We start from the raw sequence: 19,117 nt of genomic DNA on the forward strand, positions 1-19,117 counted from the left end.
TGTATGAACATGGTAAGTCTAAATATTTCATAATATATGATATAAAAAAACAGAAAAAAGAAAGAAAAAAAATATAATGCAAAATTAGCTAATCTACTAATCTAATAACTAATAACAAATAAAGAAGAAAAAAGAAGCAAAAAAGAAGAAGAAAAAAAAGAAACATTGGAAAAAGAAAGAAAAAAAGGGGCTGTTTATAATATCTCACAAGAATAAATATTCATCAATGCCGCCACTTCCGGTCCTCTCAACATACATAAGCTAAAAGCTGGGAAATCAAATGAACTTGGAACAGGGTCATATTACATCATATGAAAATGTTGAATAAATGGTCTCCATAACTTTTCAAATTTAATAGAAGTATCAAAAACACCATTTCTAATTTTTTCTAAATTTAAACATAACATAGTTTGAGAGAACCAATTAAATACAGTGGGAGGGTTAATTTCCTTCCAATTCAACAATATAGATCTTCTAGCCATCAGAGTTAGAAATGCAATCATTCGACGGGCAGAAGAAGATAAATGCAGTGAGTCTAACATTGGTAAACCAAAAATTGCGGTAATAGGATGAGGTTGTAAATCAATATTCAAAACCGCAGAAATAATATCAAAAATATCTTTCCAATATTTTTTCAATAATGAACAAGACCAAAACATATGAGTTAAAGACGTGATTTCAGATTGATATCTATCACAGATAGGATTAATATAAGAGTAAAAATTAGCTAATTTATCCTTGGACATATGGGCCCTATGTACGACCTTAAATTGTATTAATGAATGTTTGGCACATATCGATGATGTATTAACTAATTGAAGAATTCTATCCCAATTCTCACTAGAAATAATGTTAAGCTCTCTTTCCCAATCCATTTTGGTCTTATAAAGGGGCTCTGAACGTATCTTCATAATTATATTATAAAGTTTTGAAATAAGCCCTTTTTGAAAAGGGTCTAATTCCAACAAACTCTCCAAAATATCTGAAGGCACAAAATTTGGAAACGTAGGGAGTACAGAACTTAAAAAATGTCTAATCTGTAAATATCTAAAAAAATGAAATCTAGGCAAGTTATATTTGTTGGATAATTGCTCAAAAGACATAAAACAATTGTCCAAAAATAAATCAGAAAATCTTAGTAATCCCTTAGTTTTCCAAGCCGAATAAGCTTGATCTATAATGGAAGGATGGAAAGAACAATTAGATACAATAGGACTATTTAAAACGAATTGAGTCAACCCGAAAAATTTCCGAAATTGAAACCATATACGTAAAGTATGTTTAACTATCGGGTTCTCAATTCGTTTTGGCAATTTAGAAAGAGCAAAAGGGAGAGAAGTCCCTAAAATAGAACCCAGAGCATAAGCTGATACAGATTTAATTTCTAAACTCACCCAATGAGGGCCGAAAGATCCACCCCAATCTTTCAACCAACATAACAAGTATCTAATATTAACTGCCCAATAATAAAATCTGAAATTAGGTAATGCTAACCTGCCTTCCTTCTTTGTCTTCTGTAAATATATTTTACCTAACCTGGGTTTTTTATTCTGCCATATATATGAGGAAATTTTTGAATCAACATTAGTAAAAAAAGATTTTGGAATAAAAATTGGTATCGCTTGGAAAATATATAAAAATTTAGGTAAAATAACCATCTTAATAGCATTAATCCTACCTATTAGAGATAAAGATAATGGTGACCACTTAGTAAACAAACCTTTAATCTGATCAATTAAGGGTAAAAAATTAAATCTAAATAAATCTTTATGGTTTTTTGTGATTTTGATCCCTAAATAAATAAAAGAATCATTAACTAATTTAAGAGGTAAATTTCCATAAATTTGGACCTGTCTATTCAAAGGAAACAATTCACTTTTATTAAGATTTAATTTATATCCAGAAAACTCACTAAATTGAGCCAATAATGATAAAACTGCTGGGATAGATTTCTCAGGGTTAGAAATGAATAGTAATAAATCATCTGCATACAAAGATAAGTTATGAATGTCTGTCCTACGATTAATACCCAAAATATCCTGTGATTGTCTGATGGCAATTGCCAAAGGTTCTAAGGCAATGTTAAATAGTAATGGACTAAGAGGACATCCTTGTCTAGTGCCCCGAAATAGGCGAAAAAAGGGAGATCTTTGATTATTGATAAACACTGAGGTTACTGGAGTGTGATAAATCAATTTAATCCAAGATATGAATATTGGACTAAAATTAAACTTCTACAACACATTAAATAAGTAAGGCCATTCAACTCTATCAAATGCTTTCTCCGCATCTAATGAAATCACGCATTCTGAAATGTCATGTGAGGGAGTATAAACAATATTCAATAATCTCCTAATGTTGAAAAAAGAATAGCGATTTTTAATAAAACTGGTTTGATCTTCTGAAATAATTTTGGGTAATACCTTCTCCAATCTGGATGCCAGTAACTTGGAAAAAATCTTGGAGTCTACATTCAATAAAGATATTGGTCTATAGGAAGCACAGTTGGTAGGGTCTTTATCTTTCTTCAATATTAGAGAAATGGAAGCTCTATAAAAAGATTGTGGCAAATTCCCCAATCTAATTGCTTCCTCAAAAACCTTACATAACCAAGGGGAAAGAGTAGCGGAAAAAACTTTTAAAAATTCAACTGTATAACCATTTGGACCCGGTGCTTTCCCAGAATTCGTTGAGGAAATAGCCCCTTTAATTTCTACATCCGTAATAGGAGTATCCAATATTGAAAGATCATCAGATGATAATCTTGGAAAATTTAATTTCCCAAGAAAATCACACATGGTATTACGATCCTGAGGAAATTCAGATTGATACAGGGAGGTTTAGAAGTCTTGAAATGCCTTATTTATCTCATCATGATTAACTGTCAAATTCCCATTCTGCTGACAAATCTTAGTGATTTGACGTTTAACCAAAGCATTCTTCAATTGACTAGCTAACAGTTTACCAGATTTATCACTATGCAAATAAAAATCAGATCTGGTTTTCATTAATTGATTTTCAATCGAGGATGTAAGTAATAAACTATGTTCCATTTGAAGTTCAACCCTTTGTTTGTAAAGCTCCTTACTAGGAGCAATCAAATATTTCTTATCAATCTCTTTAATTTTATCAACCAATAAAAGTCTTAGTACGTTTTCTCAAACCGACAGAATAAGAGATAATCTGTCCACGTATATACGCTTTAAAAGTGTCCCAAAGTGTTCCGCAGGAAATATCATCTGTGGAATTAGTTGAAAAGAAGAAGTCAATCTGCTCCTTCATAAATTTTATAAAGTCCGAGTCTTGCAATAAGCTAGAGTCAAATCGCCATTGTCTGGCATTAGAAGCTGTATCCGTAAATTTCATAGAAAGTAATAATGGAGCATGATCAGAGATAGCTATAATATCATAGTTACAACCGATTACCAATGGAATAAAACAAGAGTCTACAAAAAAAATAATCAATTCTCGAATAGGAGTGATAAACATGTGAGAAAAAAGAAAATTCTTTGTCATTAGGTGCCGAAATCTCCAAACATCAAAAACTCCATTGTCAGTCAAAAAAGAGTTAATACAAGTGGCCAACTTATTTGGTAAAGTCTGAATAGATAAAGATTTATCCATCAGAGGATTTAAACAACAATTAAAGTCACCACCCATTATTAACTTATATTCGTTTAGATTGGGTAAAGAGGTAAATAAAGACTTAAAAAAGTCAGGACAATAAACATTAACCAAAGCAACCTTTTTATTACAAAGTAAACCCGTAATTAACAAAAATCTACCATTCGGATCCGAAAAAATATCATGTTGAACAAATGGAATAGAGGAGTCAATAAAAATTGAAACTCCTTTTACTTTAGCATTCGAATTTGCGTGATACTGTTGACCCCGCCAAAATCTAAAAAAACGAAATTTGTCCTCCTTCCTCACATGAGTTTCTTGTACAAAAATGATATGAGCATTAAGTCTTTGGAATACTTTGAAAATCTTCTTTCGTTTAATTGGATGATTTAAACTATTAGTATCCCAAGATACAAAATTACTGGTCTGAGCCATAATTCTAAAAGCAACCCTTTGGTATAGAAAGGGTTAACCAACTTGTAAACTCATGCACCCGGAAGAGGAATAAAAGTAAAGAGAGGACCCGGAAGTGACGACAACACAGGCATATTTGAAGTTCAAAAACAGCCCAAATGAAAAAACTAACACAAACTGATGCAAAAAAAAATAGAATTAGGAAACAGACCATCCCCCCACCCCCCAAGAAAAAGAGAAAAAGCCTAAATATGACTTAAAAAAGGAAAGAATGAGACTAATTCTACCCCTATGTCAGCAGAAGAACACTCCGTATATAAAGGATATATTAAAAAAATCACCCCAACTTTAAAAATTAAAATCGCTATAATAAAAACCATATTTCTAAGTTATAAAAAATAAGAATATAGTCACTAAAAAAAACTTATAAATCAGGCTCTAGCCCAGACAAAACAAAAAATATTTAAGCTATGATAAGCGATACATTGTAGGAAGAAGACAAAAGAAAGAAAAAAAAATAACGCCATCTTAAGCAAAACCAAAAATCTTTTTCAAAAAACCACCATCTTAATCAAAAAAAATTCACCTTCAAAGGGTTAAAAATATACCTTCAAAGGATCAAAGTTAATAGACAAGAATGTAGTATAATGGTTAAAGAGTATAAGACAAAGCAATTGATATGACGAAAACACACTTTAACAAGTATAAAGTATAGGATAAACCTACACCAATAACCAGAGGTTAATTCTGGTTTAAGAAATCGAGAACCATCTTACACGATCAGAATCGTTCATTTATTAGAGAGTGGTGTCTATAGCAGTAGGGAAGTTCTTCTCCAGATAATTTCTCGTTTCTGAAGTTGAAAGGAAAACCTGGCGTGGAACATTCAACGGAGAAATTCGAAGCTTCACAGGGTATAGGAGTGCAGGTTTCAGATTTTTCTCATAACATTCAGCCATCAACGGTTTAAAAAGAAGCCTTCTTTTTAAAAGATCAGGACTAAAGTCTTCAACCAGACGGAAGCAGTATTCTTAAAATTTAACCATTCCTGCCCGACGAGCTGCACGTATAAGTTGTTCTTTGTCGTGTACATAATGGAACCGGACAATTACAACCGAAGGTTTGTCTGTCGCACTCGGTGATCGACGCCGAATTCTATGTGCCCGATCCAATAAAGGAGGGTTATTTGGGAAAATCGTCGGAAACGCTTCCTTTAATAGTTGGGCAAAATATTTTGAAGGGTCATCTTTTTCTATGCTGTCTGGAGGACCAAGTATACGTAGGTTCTGTCTTCTGGACTTATTCTCAAAATTGTCACTCTTGGCTTTAAGGGCTTCCATCACCTTAGTGGTCGAAATTAAATCCTGTTGCAGTTTTTCAATAGTCAAATCTCGCTTCCGAGCATCTTCTTGCAGAGATGCGATAAGAGCTTGTTGCTGGTTAATTACTGAATCCGTCTTAACCATGTAATCTTGAAAAGCCTTTATATCTTCTTTAAAAAAATTGTTGTAGTTCATCAAATTTTTTGTCCAAAACCTCCATAAACAATTCATAAGTTAATTGAGTATGTTGTGGCGGAGCCTGCTTCTTTCCGTTACCGTTTGGATTGCGTCCGGGTTCTCGTCCTTTAGACCTGAGAGACATTTCTGTTTGCATATCTTCAAAAGTTCACGACAAACTCTTAACAGTAAGTTCAAAAAAAAAATTAACGAAACTTTCGGTATAGGTAAAAATAAGTTGAATAAGGGTGATCAAAGGTTAAAAAAAAAAGTAAAGGTTGTGGAGCGAATCCAAAACAGTACTCACTCCATGAGCGTCTCCCGCTGACCAATTTTATAGAGTCAAAGATAGAAACACGCCCTATGGTCCACATATCCTCTCTTGTGCCACCAAAGGCAAATGCTCAGTCGTGGAGATGCTGCATTCACCTCCATGTTCCACTTTGTGGAGAATCAAAGGGAAAGTAATGAATACAACCTTCCACTGATTCATCTCCATTTACTCTAGCTGTGTAGTTGAAGAGCATCTTTTCTAGGCTGATGTCTGTCAATCCAGTGATGTCAAGTAGGGCAAGATCCTTGAGAACCTTTGACTGTCAAGAGTTGGGGTCTTGTTGAGGGGCACTTAAAGTCTGAGTGTAACCCCTGTGTCACCCGCAGGTCCTTCATCAACTGCTGCGCTTGATGCAGTCTGACCACATTTGGAAAGTGAAGGCTTATGCAATCAAGGGTAGGTGTGATGACATTCCTTTGTCAAACAACCCTGGGATATACAAATGTAGTATTTCCTTTTTACCTTTAAGGATACAATAAATGTGGCACATTTTGCTCCTATTTCCAATAGCTTCCCAGGAGAAAGCATACAACTTTGTGAGTGTCTTTATAGTCATGGAGTCAAACAGCATGGAAACAGACCCTTTGGTTCAATCTGTCTATGCCAAATTCGGTGCCTCCATGCTCCATGATCTAGTCCTATTTGACCGTGTTTAACTCCAAACCTTTCCCATCCACATACAAATCCAAGCATCTTTTAAATATTGTAATTGTATCTGCCTGACAGCTCATTCCACATACCCATAAATGCTGGGAGTTCTTTACATAGGCACTTAAGCCAGGGTAAACAATAGATCTGGTCAGGCCTATCCAATGGTTGTATGAATCTAGAGAAGGCCCTTCCTTTGAAATATTCTGCCATTAGGAACAAGCTAGTGACCAGGATGGTCAGGGGTAGGAGTGGAGGGAGGAGTAGGGATCTCCTTGGAGGGGCATGAGAAAATGACTAATGGGAAACTAAGTTTGTTCATAGGGAGGATAACCTGTTTGAGATGATGTAATGATAGTGTTCACTCAATGAAAGACAAGCTGTATTGTGGCTGACTGCAGATTTCTGCAAAATTTCTTGATCTTGGACTATATTTTTTTTGAGTATATTTTACTGATACCTTATAAGTACTCAATATCTTAAATAAGCTATATGTGCCTTGTGCTGTATGCTGCACCTTGGTCCAGAGTGGTGCCATCTCGTTTGGCTGTATTCATGAATAGTTGAATGACAATTTATCTTGAATTAGGAGGCACTGTTCAAGTTCAAGTTTAATTGTCAGTCAACTATCCATGAATACAACCAAATGCAATAGTGTTACTCTGAGGCCAAGGTGAAAAATACAGCACAAGGCACATATAGCTCATTTAAGATATCGAGTATTGTCACACACAACACACATAGATGGCAGAAAAACATTCCTGTACTCACTGGAATTTAGAAGAATGCAGGGGGATCTCATTGAAACCTACTGAATGCTGAAAGGACTAGACAAGGTAGATGTGAAGAGGATGTTTTCTGCGGTGGGGTTGTTCAGAACCAGAGAGCAGAGCCTCAAAATTGAGGGGTGACCTTTTAGAACAGAGGCAAGGAGGAATTTCTGTAGCCAAAAAGTGCTGAATCTGTAGAATGTTCTGCCACAGACTGTGGTGGAGACCAAGTCTATGGGTATATTTAAAACGGAAGTTGATAGATTCCTGATTGGTCAGGGCATCAAGGGGTATGGTGAGATGGCAGGTGTATGGGGTTGAATGGGATCAGGGATTAGCCATGATGGAATGGTGTAACAGACTTAATGGGCTGAATGGCCTAATCCTGCTGCTATGTCTTGTGGACCCCCAAGCCAGTAGCATGCAGCCAGTTCTGACATCTCCTTCCCTTGCAACTGCACAGGGCAACCCTGAGGCACATGGGTCTAGTCTGCACAACAGCTGAAACCATGTAGCTCCTGTTGTCAGTCTCACCAATGAACTAGTGAATTGGACTTGCAGTATTCTGCATTATCAATATCCAGCAAGATCATGCAAACACAATAAAATTGTTCAAGCCAGTCATTTCCACCGTTTGTTGGACCACAAACTTCCTCTGATGTCTTCTTCCCTGGATGGCTGAAGCAGGCCTCAACAAGTGCAGCTCCACTGCTATCGACCAACTTGCTAATGGGGTAGATCTGCAGTACTCGATTATCTTGATAACTAGCAGTGTCTTGCAATTGTAAAAAATGGACAAAGGACAAACAATTCACCTGTGTTTGGACCCAGAGAGGCGATCTGCCACTTTACTGGAAGTTTCATAGTGAAAGTCATTATGGATTACAGGTGATCTTGATCAGTTAGGGAAGTGGGCCAAAGAGTGGAAAATGGATTTCAATACACATAAGTATGAGGTGCTGCATTTTGGAAAGTCAATCCAATGTAGGACTTGTACTGTGAATAGTAGTGCATGAGGGAGTGTAATGGTATTGAGGGAACCAGTACAAGTGAGAATGGAATCACATTAGACAGGGAGGCGAAAAAGCCAGGCTGGCCTTCATTAGTCAAGACATTGAGAATAGGAGTTGGTACAGCAATGTTGCAATGGTATATGTGTACAGTTTTGGTCACCCTGTTATATGAAAGAAAGAGTTAAACTGGAAAGAGTTCAGAAAGACATAATTTGCCGAATCTGGAGGGCCTGAGATACAGGGAGAGATTGACTATGTTGTGTCTTTATTCCTTGGAGCATAGGAGAATGAGGGACGACCTTACTGAAGTGTTTAAAATTATGAGAGGCATTGATAGAGTGGCTGGCAACATTCTTCACTCTAGGGAAGAGGCATCCAAAACTGGGGAGTATTGATTTAGAGTCAAAGAGTGTAAAGATTTAAGTAAGTCCCAAGGGGCAACTTTTTCCACACAGAGGGCAGTGATTATAAGCTATGATCCATCAGTGGAACTAGATAAAGCAGGTATGACCAAATCATTTAAGAATTATGTGCCCGGGGGGGGGGGGGGCGGTAGGGTGGTGTTTTTAAACTGATATGGGCCAAATGCAGGAAATTGTGACAAGCTGGTGAAAAACGTGATTGTATCCATGCTGTATAACTGTGAGAGACTTGAGTACCGGCTCAGTTAAAGGTTGAACTCAGTCCAAAAGAAAGATTTTGACTTGAAGCATTCAGTTCACTCCATTAATGCTGTCTTACTTTTTGGGTGTTGCTCCAGATTCCAACAGCTGCAGTTCATTATATCTTCAAAGTTTTGACTAACATCAAAACGGGTTTCTTCCCACTGGTTAAGACTTACCAGGGACTTGATGCACAGTGGAACTTTGTGTAAGATATCAAATAATGTTTCTGGTTAGGCTCACAAACACATCACCCAGCCTTCATGCAAAGTGATGTGACAGTAACATTTGCTTACAACCTTCTGCTGTCCTACATGGCTCTCCTGTCCTGTTGTCAGGACTGAGTTGTAGTTCCAGGCACTCCCTCTATGGACCAATGGGTTGTGGAAGTTTGTCTGCACACTTTTTTGATATGGTTTAATTCTATACTGAGAACCAGGCTCTGATATTGTTCACTCTTATTCTTGTTACTTGCATCTTGATGGAGAAGCTTTAGGCGCCATTGGCTACGTAACCGAGGAGCTGAAGGATTTGTTGCTTTGGGCACTTCATTATGAAAATGAACCTGGCATACGAATGGAAGCCTGTAACACTATCGTGTCCCTGAACTTGCAGGATGCTAAAGTACAAAGTGTTTTAAGACAGCGGCTCCTGGTGGAGAGCGATCTACTGGTGTGGAAGTAAGTGTGTGTTCAGTATAATCTAGAGATCCTTGAGAAAGCAACTGCCACAGCCCGTATCTAATGCACTGACAGTGCTATCTGTTTCCTGTTCAAGTCTATGCATCTGAAAGCAGAGATCTAAGTTCTTTCTCAATATTTGTGACCATGTTTGTCGGGCACTCTCTGACCTCGTTGTGTTAGAACACTTGTATAGTACCAGACCACTTAATCCAGGTGGTTTATATCAAAGATTATGTTCCACACAAAGCGTTCCTACCTCTCATCTCCCCCTGTAAGTAATCTTTCTGTTCCCTTTTACAAAATTATAACCTGTACTTTTTGACTCACTGGTGCTTTGTGGTGGCACTTAAAAGTTGAAATGTTGTCAGACTACAGTAACATTCACTGGAGCTGGGTGGAGTCTGCACATTCTTCCTGTAACCATATAAGTTTCCTCCCCACTCCAAAGATGTACTGACTGGTAGGTTATCTGATGTAAATTACCGCTAGTGCAAGTGACTGATAGAATCAGAATCAGGTTTAGTATCACCGGCATGTGACATGAAATTTGTTAACTTAGCATCAGCAGTTCAATGGAATACATAATCTAGAAGAAAAACAATAAAATAAAAATAATAAGTAACTCAATTACAATATAAGTATATTTTTAAAAAAGTGAGGTGGTGTCCAAGGGTTTAATGTCCATTTATTGGATGACAGAGGGGAAGAAGCTGTTACTGAATCGCTTAGTGTGTGCCTTCAAGCTTCTGTACCTCCTACCTGATGGTAACAATGAGAAAAGGGTGCCAAAGCTCCTTAATAATGGATGCTGCCTTTCTGAGACCACTCCTTGAAGATGTCCTGGGGACATTGTAGGCTAGTACCCAAGATGGAGCTGACTAGGTTTAAAACCTTCTGCAGCTTCTTTCAGTCCTGTGCAATAGTCCCCCATCCCATACTAGACAGTGATGCATCCTGTCAGGATGCTCTCCAAAGTGCATCTATAGAAGTCTTTGTGTGTATTTGTTGACATGTCAAATCTCTTCAAACTCCTAATGAAGTATTGCTGCTGTCTTGCCTTCTTTAAAACTGCATCGATATGTTGGGACCAGATTAGATCCTCAGTGATCTTTACGCCCAGGACCCCAGGAAACTGGGGGAGAATTAATGGGAATGTGGAGAGAGAGAAACTGGGATTAGTGATAAGACTAGAGTAAAGGATAGCCGAATCCATACTATAAGGCCATAAAATATAATAACAGAATTGGGCCATTTCGCCCATTGAGTCTGGTCCACGATTTTATTGCCGCTGATCTATTTTCCCTCTCAGTCCTAATCACCTGCTTTCTCCCCATATTCCTTGATGCCCTGACTAATCAAGAATCTATCAACCTCTACCTTAAATATACCCAATGACTTGGTCTCCAGACTCACCTGTGGCAATGAATTCCAGATTCACCACTCACAGATACCCCCTTCTTAAAGGATGTCCCTCTATTGAGGCTGTATCCTCTTGTCTTAGACTTTCTCACCACAGGAAGCATCCTCTCCACATCCACTCTATCATTCAACAGATTTCAATGAGGTCAGCGCTCATTCTTCCAAATTCCTGTGAGTACAGGTCCCGTGCCATCAAACACTCTTCATATGACCAGCCTTTCAATCCCAGAATCATTTTCATGAACCTCCTTTGAACCCTCTCACATCCTCACTTGGATAAGGGACCCAGAACTGCTCACAATACTCGATGAGGCCTCACCAGTGCCTTATAAAGCCTCAACATTACATTCTTAATTTTATATTTTAGTCTTCTCGAAGTTAATGCTAACATTGCATTTGTCTTCCTTACCACTGACTCAAACTGCCAAATAACCTTCAGGGAATCCTACACGAAGACTCCCAAGACCCTTGGCACCTCAGATTTTTTTCTCTCCATTTAGAAAATAGCGTATGCTTTTATTTCTACCAAAGTGTATGACCATACACTTCCCAACACTGTATTCCACATACCACATCTTTACCCATTTCTTAATCTGCCTAAGTACTTCTGCAGCCAACTTCCACAAAACTACCTGTCCCTCCATCTATCTTCGTATCGACCACAAACTTGGCGACAAATCCATTAATTCTATCATTGTACATATAATGTACAAAGAAGTGGTCCCAATACAGGCCCCTGTGTAGCACCACTAGTCACTAGTCCTGGCGTCCTGCCAATCAGCCAAAGCTCTATCCATGCTCGTATTTTTCCTGTAATACCATGGACTCCTAACTTGTTAAGCAGCCTCATGTGTCACCTTGTCAAAGGCTTTCTGAAAGTCCAATAACAACATCATCTGATTCTCCTTTGTCTATCCTGCTTGTTCTTTTTTGAAAGAAATCCAACAGATTTGTCAGACTAAACTTTCCCTTTAGGAAATCATGCTGACTACAGACTATTTTCTCACATGCCACCAAGAACCCCAAAATCACATCCTTAACAATCAACTCCAAAATCTTCCAAACCACTGAGGTCAGTCTAACTGGCCTATAAGCCCCTTTTCTCTCTCCCCTCTTGAAGAGTGGAGTGACATCTGAAATTTTCCAAACTTTCAGAACCATTTCAGAATCTATTGATTTTTGGAAGGTATTACTAATGTCTCCACAATCTCTTCAACCACCTCTTTTGGAACCCTGGGGTGTACACATCTGGTGTAGGTGACTGATCTACCTTCAGACCTTTCAGTTTCCCAAGATTCATCGCTCTAATAATGAGGATGTGGCTAAACACATTGATGAAGGAAGAGTAGTAGATGTAGTGTAAATGGATTTCAGCAAGGCATTTGATAAGGTACCCCACGTAAGGCTTATTGAGAAAGTAAGGAGGCATGGGATTCAAGAGGACATTGCTTTGTGGATCCAGATCCACAGAAGGCAAAGAGTGGTGGTAGATGGGTCATATTCTGCATGGAGGTCGGTCACCAGTGGGGTGCCTCAGGGGTCTGTTCTGGGACTCTTACACTTTGTGATTTTTGTAAATGACCTGGATGAGGAAGTGGAGGGGTGGGTTAGTAAGTTTGCTGATGACACAAAGGTTGGGGGTGTTGTGGATAGTGTGGAGTGTTGTCAGAGGTTACAGCAGGACATTGATAGTGTACAATGTCCTGGGTATGTTACTCAAAATGGCCTCTTTGGTTTGTTACAAGTAGGAATGTTTCTTTGTCGGATAAGTGTTTCTCTCGCCGTTGTTTCACTTTAGAATGGCTGATATGGTAATTGTATTCATTTGTTAATCAATGGGGAATGTCATTGTGTCTTGTGATGCTGGGAACTTGGGGGGGAGGGGTTTTCGCGGGTTTTTTTTGGGAGAGGGAGGAAGAGGTCGAAGAAGGTGGACGTGCATGGCACTGCTTGGAAGACCCCCGGGCGTGGTCCTAGGGGCGAAGACGTGGAGGTCGGAGGCAAGCGACGATGGGTCGATTGGTTCGTTGATTGAGCTCCAACGAGTGCACTGAACAGACTGAACTTTGATAAGTTGGAGCCTTTTGTTTTTTTTCCCTTGTTTATATATATATATATATATATATGTATATATATATGGTATTGCCTACTATTCTTTTAACTCTTTAAAGTGTATTTCATAACGGTATTTGTTGTGGGTTTGATACTGTTGGCGGGCGCGAGGCATTAACTCGATTCTCACAGCACCTGCGTGTACGGGAGGTGGGTTGGAGAGTGGCTGGATCTCCTTTTCCCCTAGACATATACCAGCCTGTTGGGTAAGGGTTACATTTGCGGGGTGCTCGTCCCGGATTGGATTGTCAGGGGCTGTGGAATCGCCCAGGCAGCAGAGCGGAGATGGACAGAGATAAGTTTGTTTGTTGGTGCCAGTTTGAAGATGTACCCCACTCCCCAGGTAGGGTGGAAGCCTCGGAGCTGGCAGCCGCACTTAATTCCCTGGTGGGGGTGGCCGAGAGGCCACGGCTGAAGCTGGGGGTGTTCTCCGGAGCCAAGCCTACTCCGGATGGGCAGGTGGACTATGAGACCCAGATCGAGCAGACGTCCTTGATGTTAGAGGGGTGGCCAGGCTCGGAGGAGGAGATGAGGCAGCGATTGGTGGGAAGTTTGAGCCAAAACCGTCCGGGAGTTGAAAGCTGAGAAGCCTGGGGCCTCAGTGGAGGAATGCCTAGAAGTTTTGGAGGGAGTGTTTCGGTTGTCAGGGGAACCCTGGCTGCTTTTAGCAGAGTTCCAACGCCTGGAACAATGGAGAGGGGGAAAGCTCTCCGAGTACATATTTAGGATGGAGGGGATGCTCTCGGGGCTGCGGCGCCGGGGGGTAGTGAAGGCGACTGACGTGGCTAGCGTGAGGATGAGTCAGCTATTCAGTGGCTCTCTGGAGGAGGACAAGGTGGCGTGGACTATCCGGCAGGCTTATAGGAAAGGTCCCCCTCCATCCTTCGGGCAACTGATTAGAGAGGTGCAAGAGGAAGAGAGAGCGTTGGGGCGGAAAAGGGTCGCGGGCCTACGGGAGCGATCCTCAGCGATACAGGAAGTGGTGGCTGGGTGGAGGAATGACAATCCCCTGGGGAGTAGGGAACCCCCTTTGGAGGGGAGGGACAGGGGAGGTACCTACTCTCAGGGGCGATCAGTGCAGTGGATTGGGAGCAGGAGCCGTCCTGGGAGAGGAGGGGCGGCAGGCAGCGTGTGCTTTAACTGTGGGAAAGAGAGGCATTTCAGGCGGGACTGTGGAAGGCCAAGGGTGTGCTATAGCTGTGGAGAGGAGGGACACTTTAGGTGGGATTGTGAGAGACAAGGAGTCCTGCGGAGGACAAGCCCCCCTATGACTAAAGGAACACGTTCCCAGAGATCAGCCGGAAGACCACCGGGTGCCCACGCCTCTATTCCGGATGGGCTGGTAGGACCCCGTGCCAGTGTGGGTCTACGGATAGAGGGAATTTACGCAAAAGCCGTTCTTGATATGGGATCGCAGGTGACCTTATTGTACCGGTCTTTCTACAATCAATATCTAAAGCATTTGCCCGTAACACCATTTGACGCCCTGCAGATTTGGGGTGTGAGCGAGGGTGACTACCCGTACGATGGGTACCTATCGGTGAGATTGGAGTTCTCGGAGGGCGATGTGGGAGTGTCGGAAGCTATTGAGACGTTGGTGTTGGTGTGTCCTGACCCGGTGGAAACCGGTGGTGCTGCCCTCCTGGTGGGGACTAACTCCCCAGTTGTGCGACAGCTCCTGGGAGCTTGTAAGGAGAAAGGGGGGGAAGACTTTCTGGAGACCCTCTCGGTGCATCCAGTGTTTCGAGCAGTGTTCGCAGAAGGGGTTGCCTCCCAAGGGCTGGACCTGGAGTGTAAACGAGGGACGGTGTGGTGTACGCAGGCGAGGCCCAAGGTGATCCGACCAGGGGAGGTAGCACTAGTGATGGGGACCCCCAGATTCCCAGGAGTGCCGACGGGAGAAGCCCTGTTAGTAGACACCCCAGACGATCTTGAAGGGGAGACACGATTTCCGGCGGGGGTGCTGGTGAGGCCCGAAGTGCAGAGACCAGGGGTGGTACATGCAAGGCGTATAGCTATAAGTGTCAGGAACACCACGGCAAGAGAAATCACCTTTAAGAGGGGAATGCCGCTGGCACATCTGTTCCCAGTGACGGCAATGTCTAGCGCACCAGTGAGGACCCCTAACGGGGAGGGATCGGAGCATCGAAGGGAGCTGACCGCTGAAGCCTTTAACTTCGGGGATTCCCCTGTGTCGCCGGAGTGGAAACACCGGCTAGTGGAGAAGATGCTGAAGATGGAAACTGTTTTTTCTCGGGGTGAGTTTGATGTTGGCTGTGCCAAAAGCACTCGCCACACCATCCGGGTGACGGAAGACACCCCGTTCCGAGAGAGATCCCGGCGGCTGGCTCCGGCAGATGTTGAGGACGTGCGACAGCACTTGTGCAAGTTGAAGGAGGCAGGAATCATAGCTGAGTCTCGAAGTCCTTATGCGTCCCCAATAGTGGTGGCACGGAAGAAGAATGGGCGAGTGCGCATGTGTGTTGACTACAGGACGTTGAATCGGCGAACTGTCCCTGATCAATATACTGTCCCAAGAGTCGAGGATGCATTGGCCTGCCTGAGCGGTGCAAAGTGGTTCAGTGTGCTGGATTTAAGAAGTGGGTATTACCAGATCCCGATGAGTGCGGCTGATAAAGAGAAGACCGCTTTTATCTGCCCGCTGGGGTTCTTTCAGTTCGAACGAATGCCCCAAGGCATATCGGGAGCCCCAGCCACCTTCCAGAGGCTCATGGAGAGAACTGTGGGGGATATGAATCTGTTGGAGGTGCTGGTGTACCTGGACGATTTGATAGTGTTTGGATCGACTTTGGAGGAACATGAGGAGAGGCTGTTGAAGGTGTTGGGCCGGCTTAATGAAGAAGGGTTGAAGCTTTCCCTGGACAAATGCCAGTTCTGCAAGTCATTGGTTAACTACATTGGCCATATCATTTCGCGAGAGGGAGTGGCTACTGATCCAACCAAGATAGAGGCCGTGACCACCTGGCCGAGACCCCAGAAAGTGGGTGCTCTGCGCTCATTTTTGGGGTTCTGTGGGTATTACCGGCGATTTGTGAAAGGATACACCAAAGTGTGTCACCCGTTGACTCAGCTGTTGTGTGGCTATCCCCCAGTGGGGAAGAAGAGGACGGGGAACCAGAGGCAGGATGCTGGAGGATACTGGAACCCGGCGGAACCTTTTGGCTCGAGATGGGATGATCAATGTGAAGAGGTGTTCCGATCTTTGAAAAGGGCACTGACCCAGGCCCCGGTGTTGGCTTTTGCCGATCCCCAGAAGCCATATGTGCTGCACACGGATGCCAGCCGAGAGGGTCTCGGGGCTGTTCTGTACCAGGAGCATGGCAAAGCATTGAGGCCGGTAGCCTTTGTCAGCCGAAGCTTGTCGCCATCGGAGAGAAACTATCCCACTCACAAGTTGGAGTTCCTGGCGCTGAAGTGGGCGGTGGTGGACAAGCTGGGCGATTACCTGTACGGAGCCAAGTTTGAGGTGAGAACGGATAACAATCCTCTCACTTATATTTTGACTTTGGCGAAGCTGGATGCCACAGGACATCGGTGGCTGGCGGCCTTGTCGGTATATGATTTCAGCCTGAGGTACCGCCCCGGAAGCAAGAATATCGATGCAGATGCATTGTCTCGTCGGGAGCCGGGGGAGGAGGAGAGGGACGAGGAGTGGGAGAGTGTCCCTGCCCCTGGAGTGAAGGCGATGTGTCAGTTTGTTATCACCGTGAAGGCCGAGGGAAGAGGGAGGCTGGAACAAGCCGTGGACCATTTGGGGGTTTTTGACGACGCCATACCCCTAGTTTACTGTGACCTGACCGCACTGGGGACTAAACAGTTGCCGGAACTGAGTCCGGTGGAAGTGGCAACTGCTCAGCAAAATGACCCGGGCATTGGCACAGTGTGGAGAGCGGTCGAGAAGGGGGATGGGGCGTTGGCTGAGAAGGCGAAATACCCATGTGTGCCTCTGTTGTTGAAGGAGTGGACTCGGTTGAAGTTAAAGAACAAAATCTTGGTAACGACGCCTCCAGACCAACCCCGCTGTTGGCAACTGGTCCTGCCGGAGGAGTATCGCCAGGCTGTACTCCAGGCCTTACATGATGATTCTGGATATTTGGGGGTGGAAAAGACATATAGATTACTCAAAGACCGGTTCTACTGGCCCCGGATGAGGGGTGATGTCGAAGAATACTGTAGGGGATGCCGTCGTTGCATCCAGAGGAAGACCCTGCCAGCGTTGGCACTGTCGCACTTGCAGAGTGCGGGACCTCTGGACCTGGTATGTATGGATTTCCTGTCGATTGAGCCTGACACCAGCAACACCGCGAATTTATTAGTCATCACCGATCATTACACTCGCTATGCTCAGGCATTTCCCACCAAGGATCAGAAGGCAACGACAGTGGTGAAGGTGTTATGGGAGAAGTATTTTGTGCATTACGGCCTTCCCAGGCGAATCCATAGTGATCAAGGGCGGGACTTTGAGAGCGGCCTTATCCAGGAATTACTGACTATGCTTGGGGTTGAGAAATCCAGGACTACCCCTTACCACCCACAGGGAGACCCTCAGCCAGAGAGATTCAACAGGACCCTGTTGGATATGCTCGGGACTCTGGAGATTGGGCAGAAAAGCAGGTGGAGTCGTCATATTGGACAATTGGTTCACTGTTACAATTGTACTCGCAATGAGGCTACAGGGTATTCACCCTATTATCTGATGTCCGGGCGGGAAGCGAGGTTGCCCATTGACGTGTGTTTTGGAGGTGGAGTGGGTGAATTTCCTGGGAATCCCATCTAGAGTACGTGTCCGACATGAAGAGGGAGTTACAACGGGCGTACGAGTTGGCCGAGGCGGCGGCTACCAAACAAAATCAGAAGAATAAGATGTGGTATGATCGAAAGGTGAAGTTTGTACAATTATTACCGGGCAACCGGGTCCTTTTACGGAATTTGGGACTCCCTGGTAAGCACAAGTTGGCAGATCGATGGGCAGCCAGCCCCTATGTAATAGAGAGCCAGATGCCGAACCTGCCCGTTTACCGGGTGAAACCTGAGGATGGAAAAGGGCCTATCAAGGTACTCCATAGGAATCACCTGCTGCCACTGGGTCAAGCGGTGCAGGTGGATAAGGAGCCCGAGTGGGAGGTTACGCCCAGTACAAGGACTCTGCGAGGGCGCGGAGAACAGGAAGAGCCCGCTGCTGAAGAGCGGGGACGGGTCCCTCACCCGGGAATGGCTACCGATTCAGAGGAGGACGACTCAGATGAGTGGGCCCTGTTCCCATTCGCTGGTGCTCCAGTACCAGGAGAGGAGGCTCCTGGCCCTTCCCATACTGAATTGGGTGAGAGGAGGGAAGGTCTTGAGGGTCAGATGGAGAGGCAGCCTACATTGGTGGGAGAGAGGGTGGAACCCGAGCGTGAGCCGGAGAGATCTCAGGTGAGGGAGGACCCCTGTGAGGAAGGGGGTGCGGGTCTGTCAGGTAGACCTGGGGTGTCCGAGACAGTGGGTTCGCAGGTGACGAGGGAGCCCAGTGGGGCAGAAGGGGTATGGAGATCTCAGAGGATTAGGCGCCCCCCGGAGCGGTTGACATATGTGGTACCGGGAGAACCGAGTGTGATTTCTACTGCTCTGGGTAGTTATGTCACTGCTTTCTGCACCTGGGTTGGGTTTTGTGTGTTGCAAGAAGCTTTGGGGACCTCTAGTAATGCCATGAGGGCATGACATTTGCTGGTGGGGAGAGAATGTACAATGTCCTGGGTATGTTACTCAAAATGGCCTCTTTGGTTTGTTACAAGTAGGAATGTTTCTTTGTCGGATAAGTGTTTCTCTCGCCGTTTAGAATGGCTGATATGGTAATTGTATTCATTTGTTAATCAATGGGGAATGTCATTGTGTCTTGTGATGCTGGGAACTTGGGGGAGGGGTTTTCGCGGGTTTTT

At 43.4% G+C, this 19,117-nt stretch overlaps 1 protein-coding gene across 6 annotated transcripts in view; it reads left to right on the forward strand.

The window, feature by feature from the left end:
- The window catches only part of heatr4 (HEAT repeat containing 4), a 199,349-nt gene that overhangs the window by 105,548 nt on the left and 74,684 nt on the right, over nt 1-19,117 (forward strand). For all 6 annotated transcript variants that reach the window (XM_059951604.1, XM_059951592.1, XM_059951574.1 and 3 more), the window contains 2 exons: nt 6,198-6,267; nt 9,455-9,644. In XM_059951604.1, the coding sequence (XP_059807587.1) occupies nt 6,198-6,267; nt 9,455-9,644 (260 nt within the window). The remainder of the gene's footprint in view (nt 1-6,197; nt 6,268-9,454; nt 9,645-19,117) is intronic.

This window comes from Hypanus sabinus, chromosome 2, assembly GCF_030144855.1.
Source record: "Hypanus sabinus isolate sHypSab1 chromosome 2, sHypSab1.hap1, whole genome shotgun sequence".
Classification (NCBI taxonomy): domain Eukaryota; kingdom Metazoa; phylum Chordata; class Chondrichthyes; order Myliobatiformes; family Dasyatidae; genus Hypanus; species Hypanus sabinus.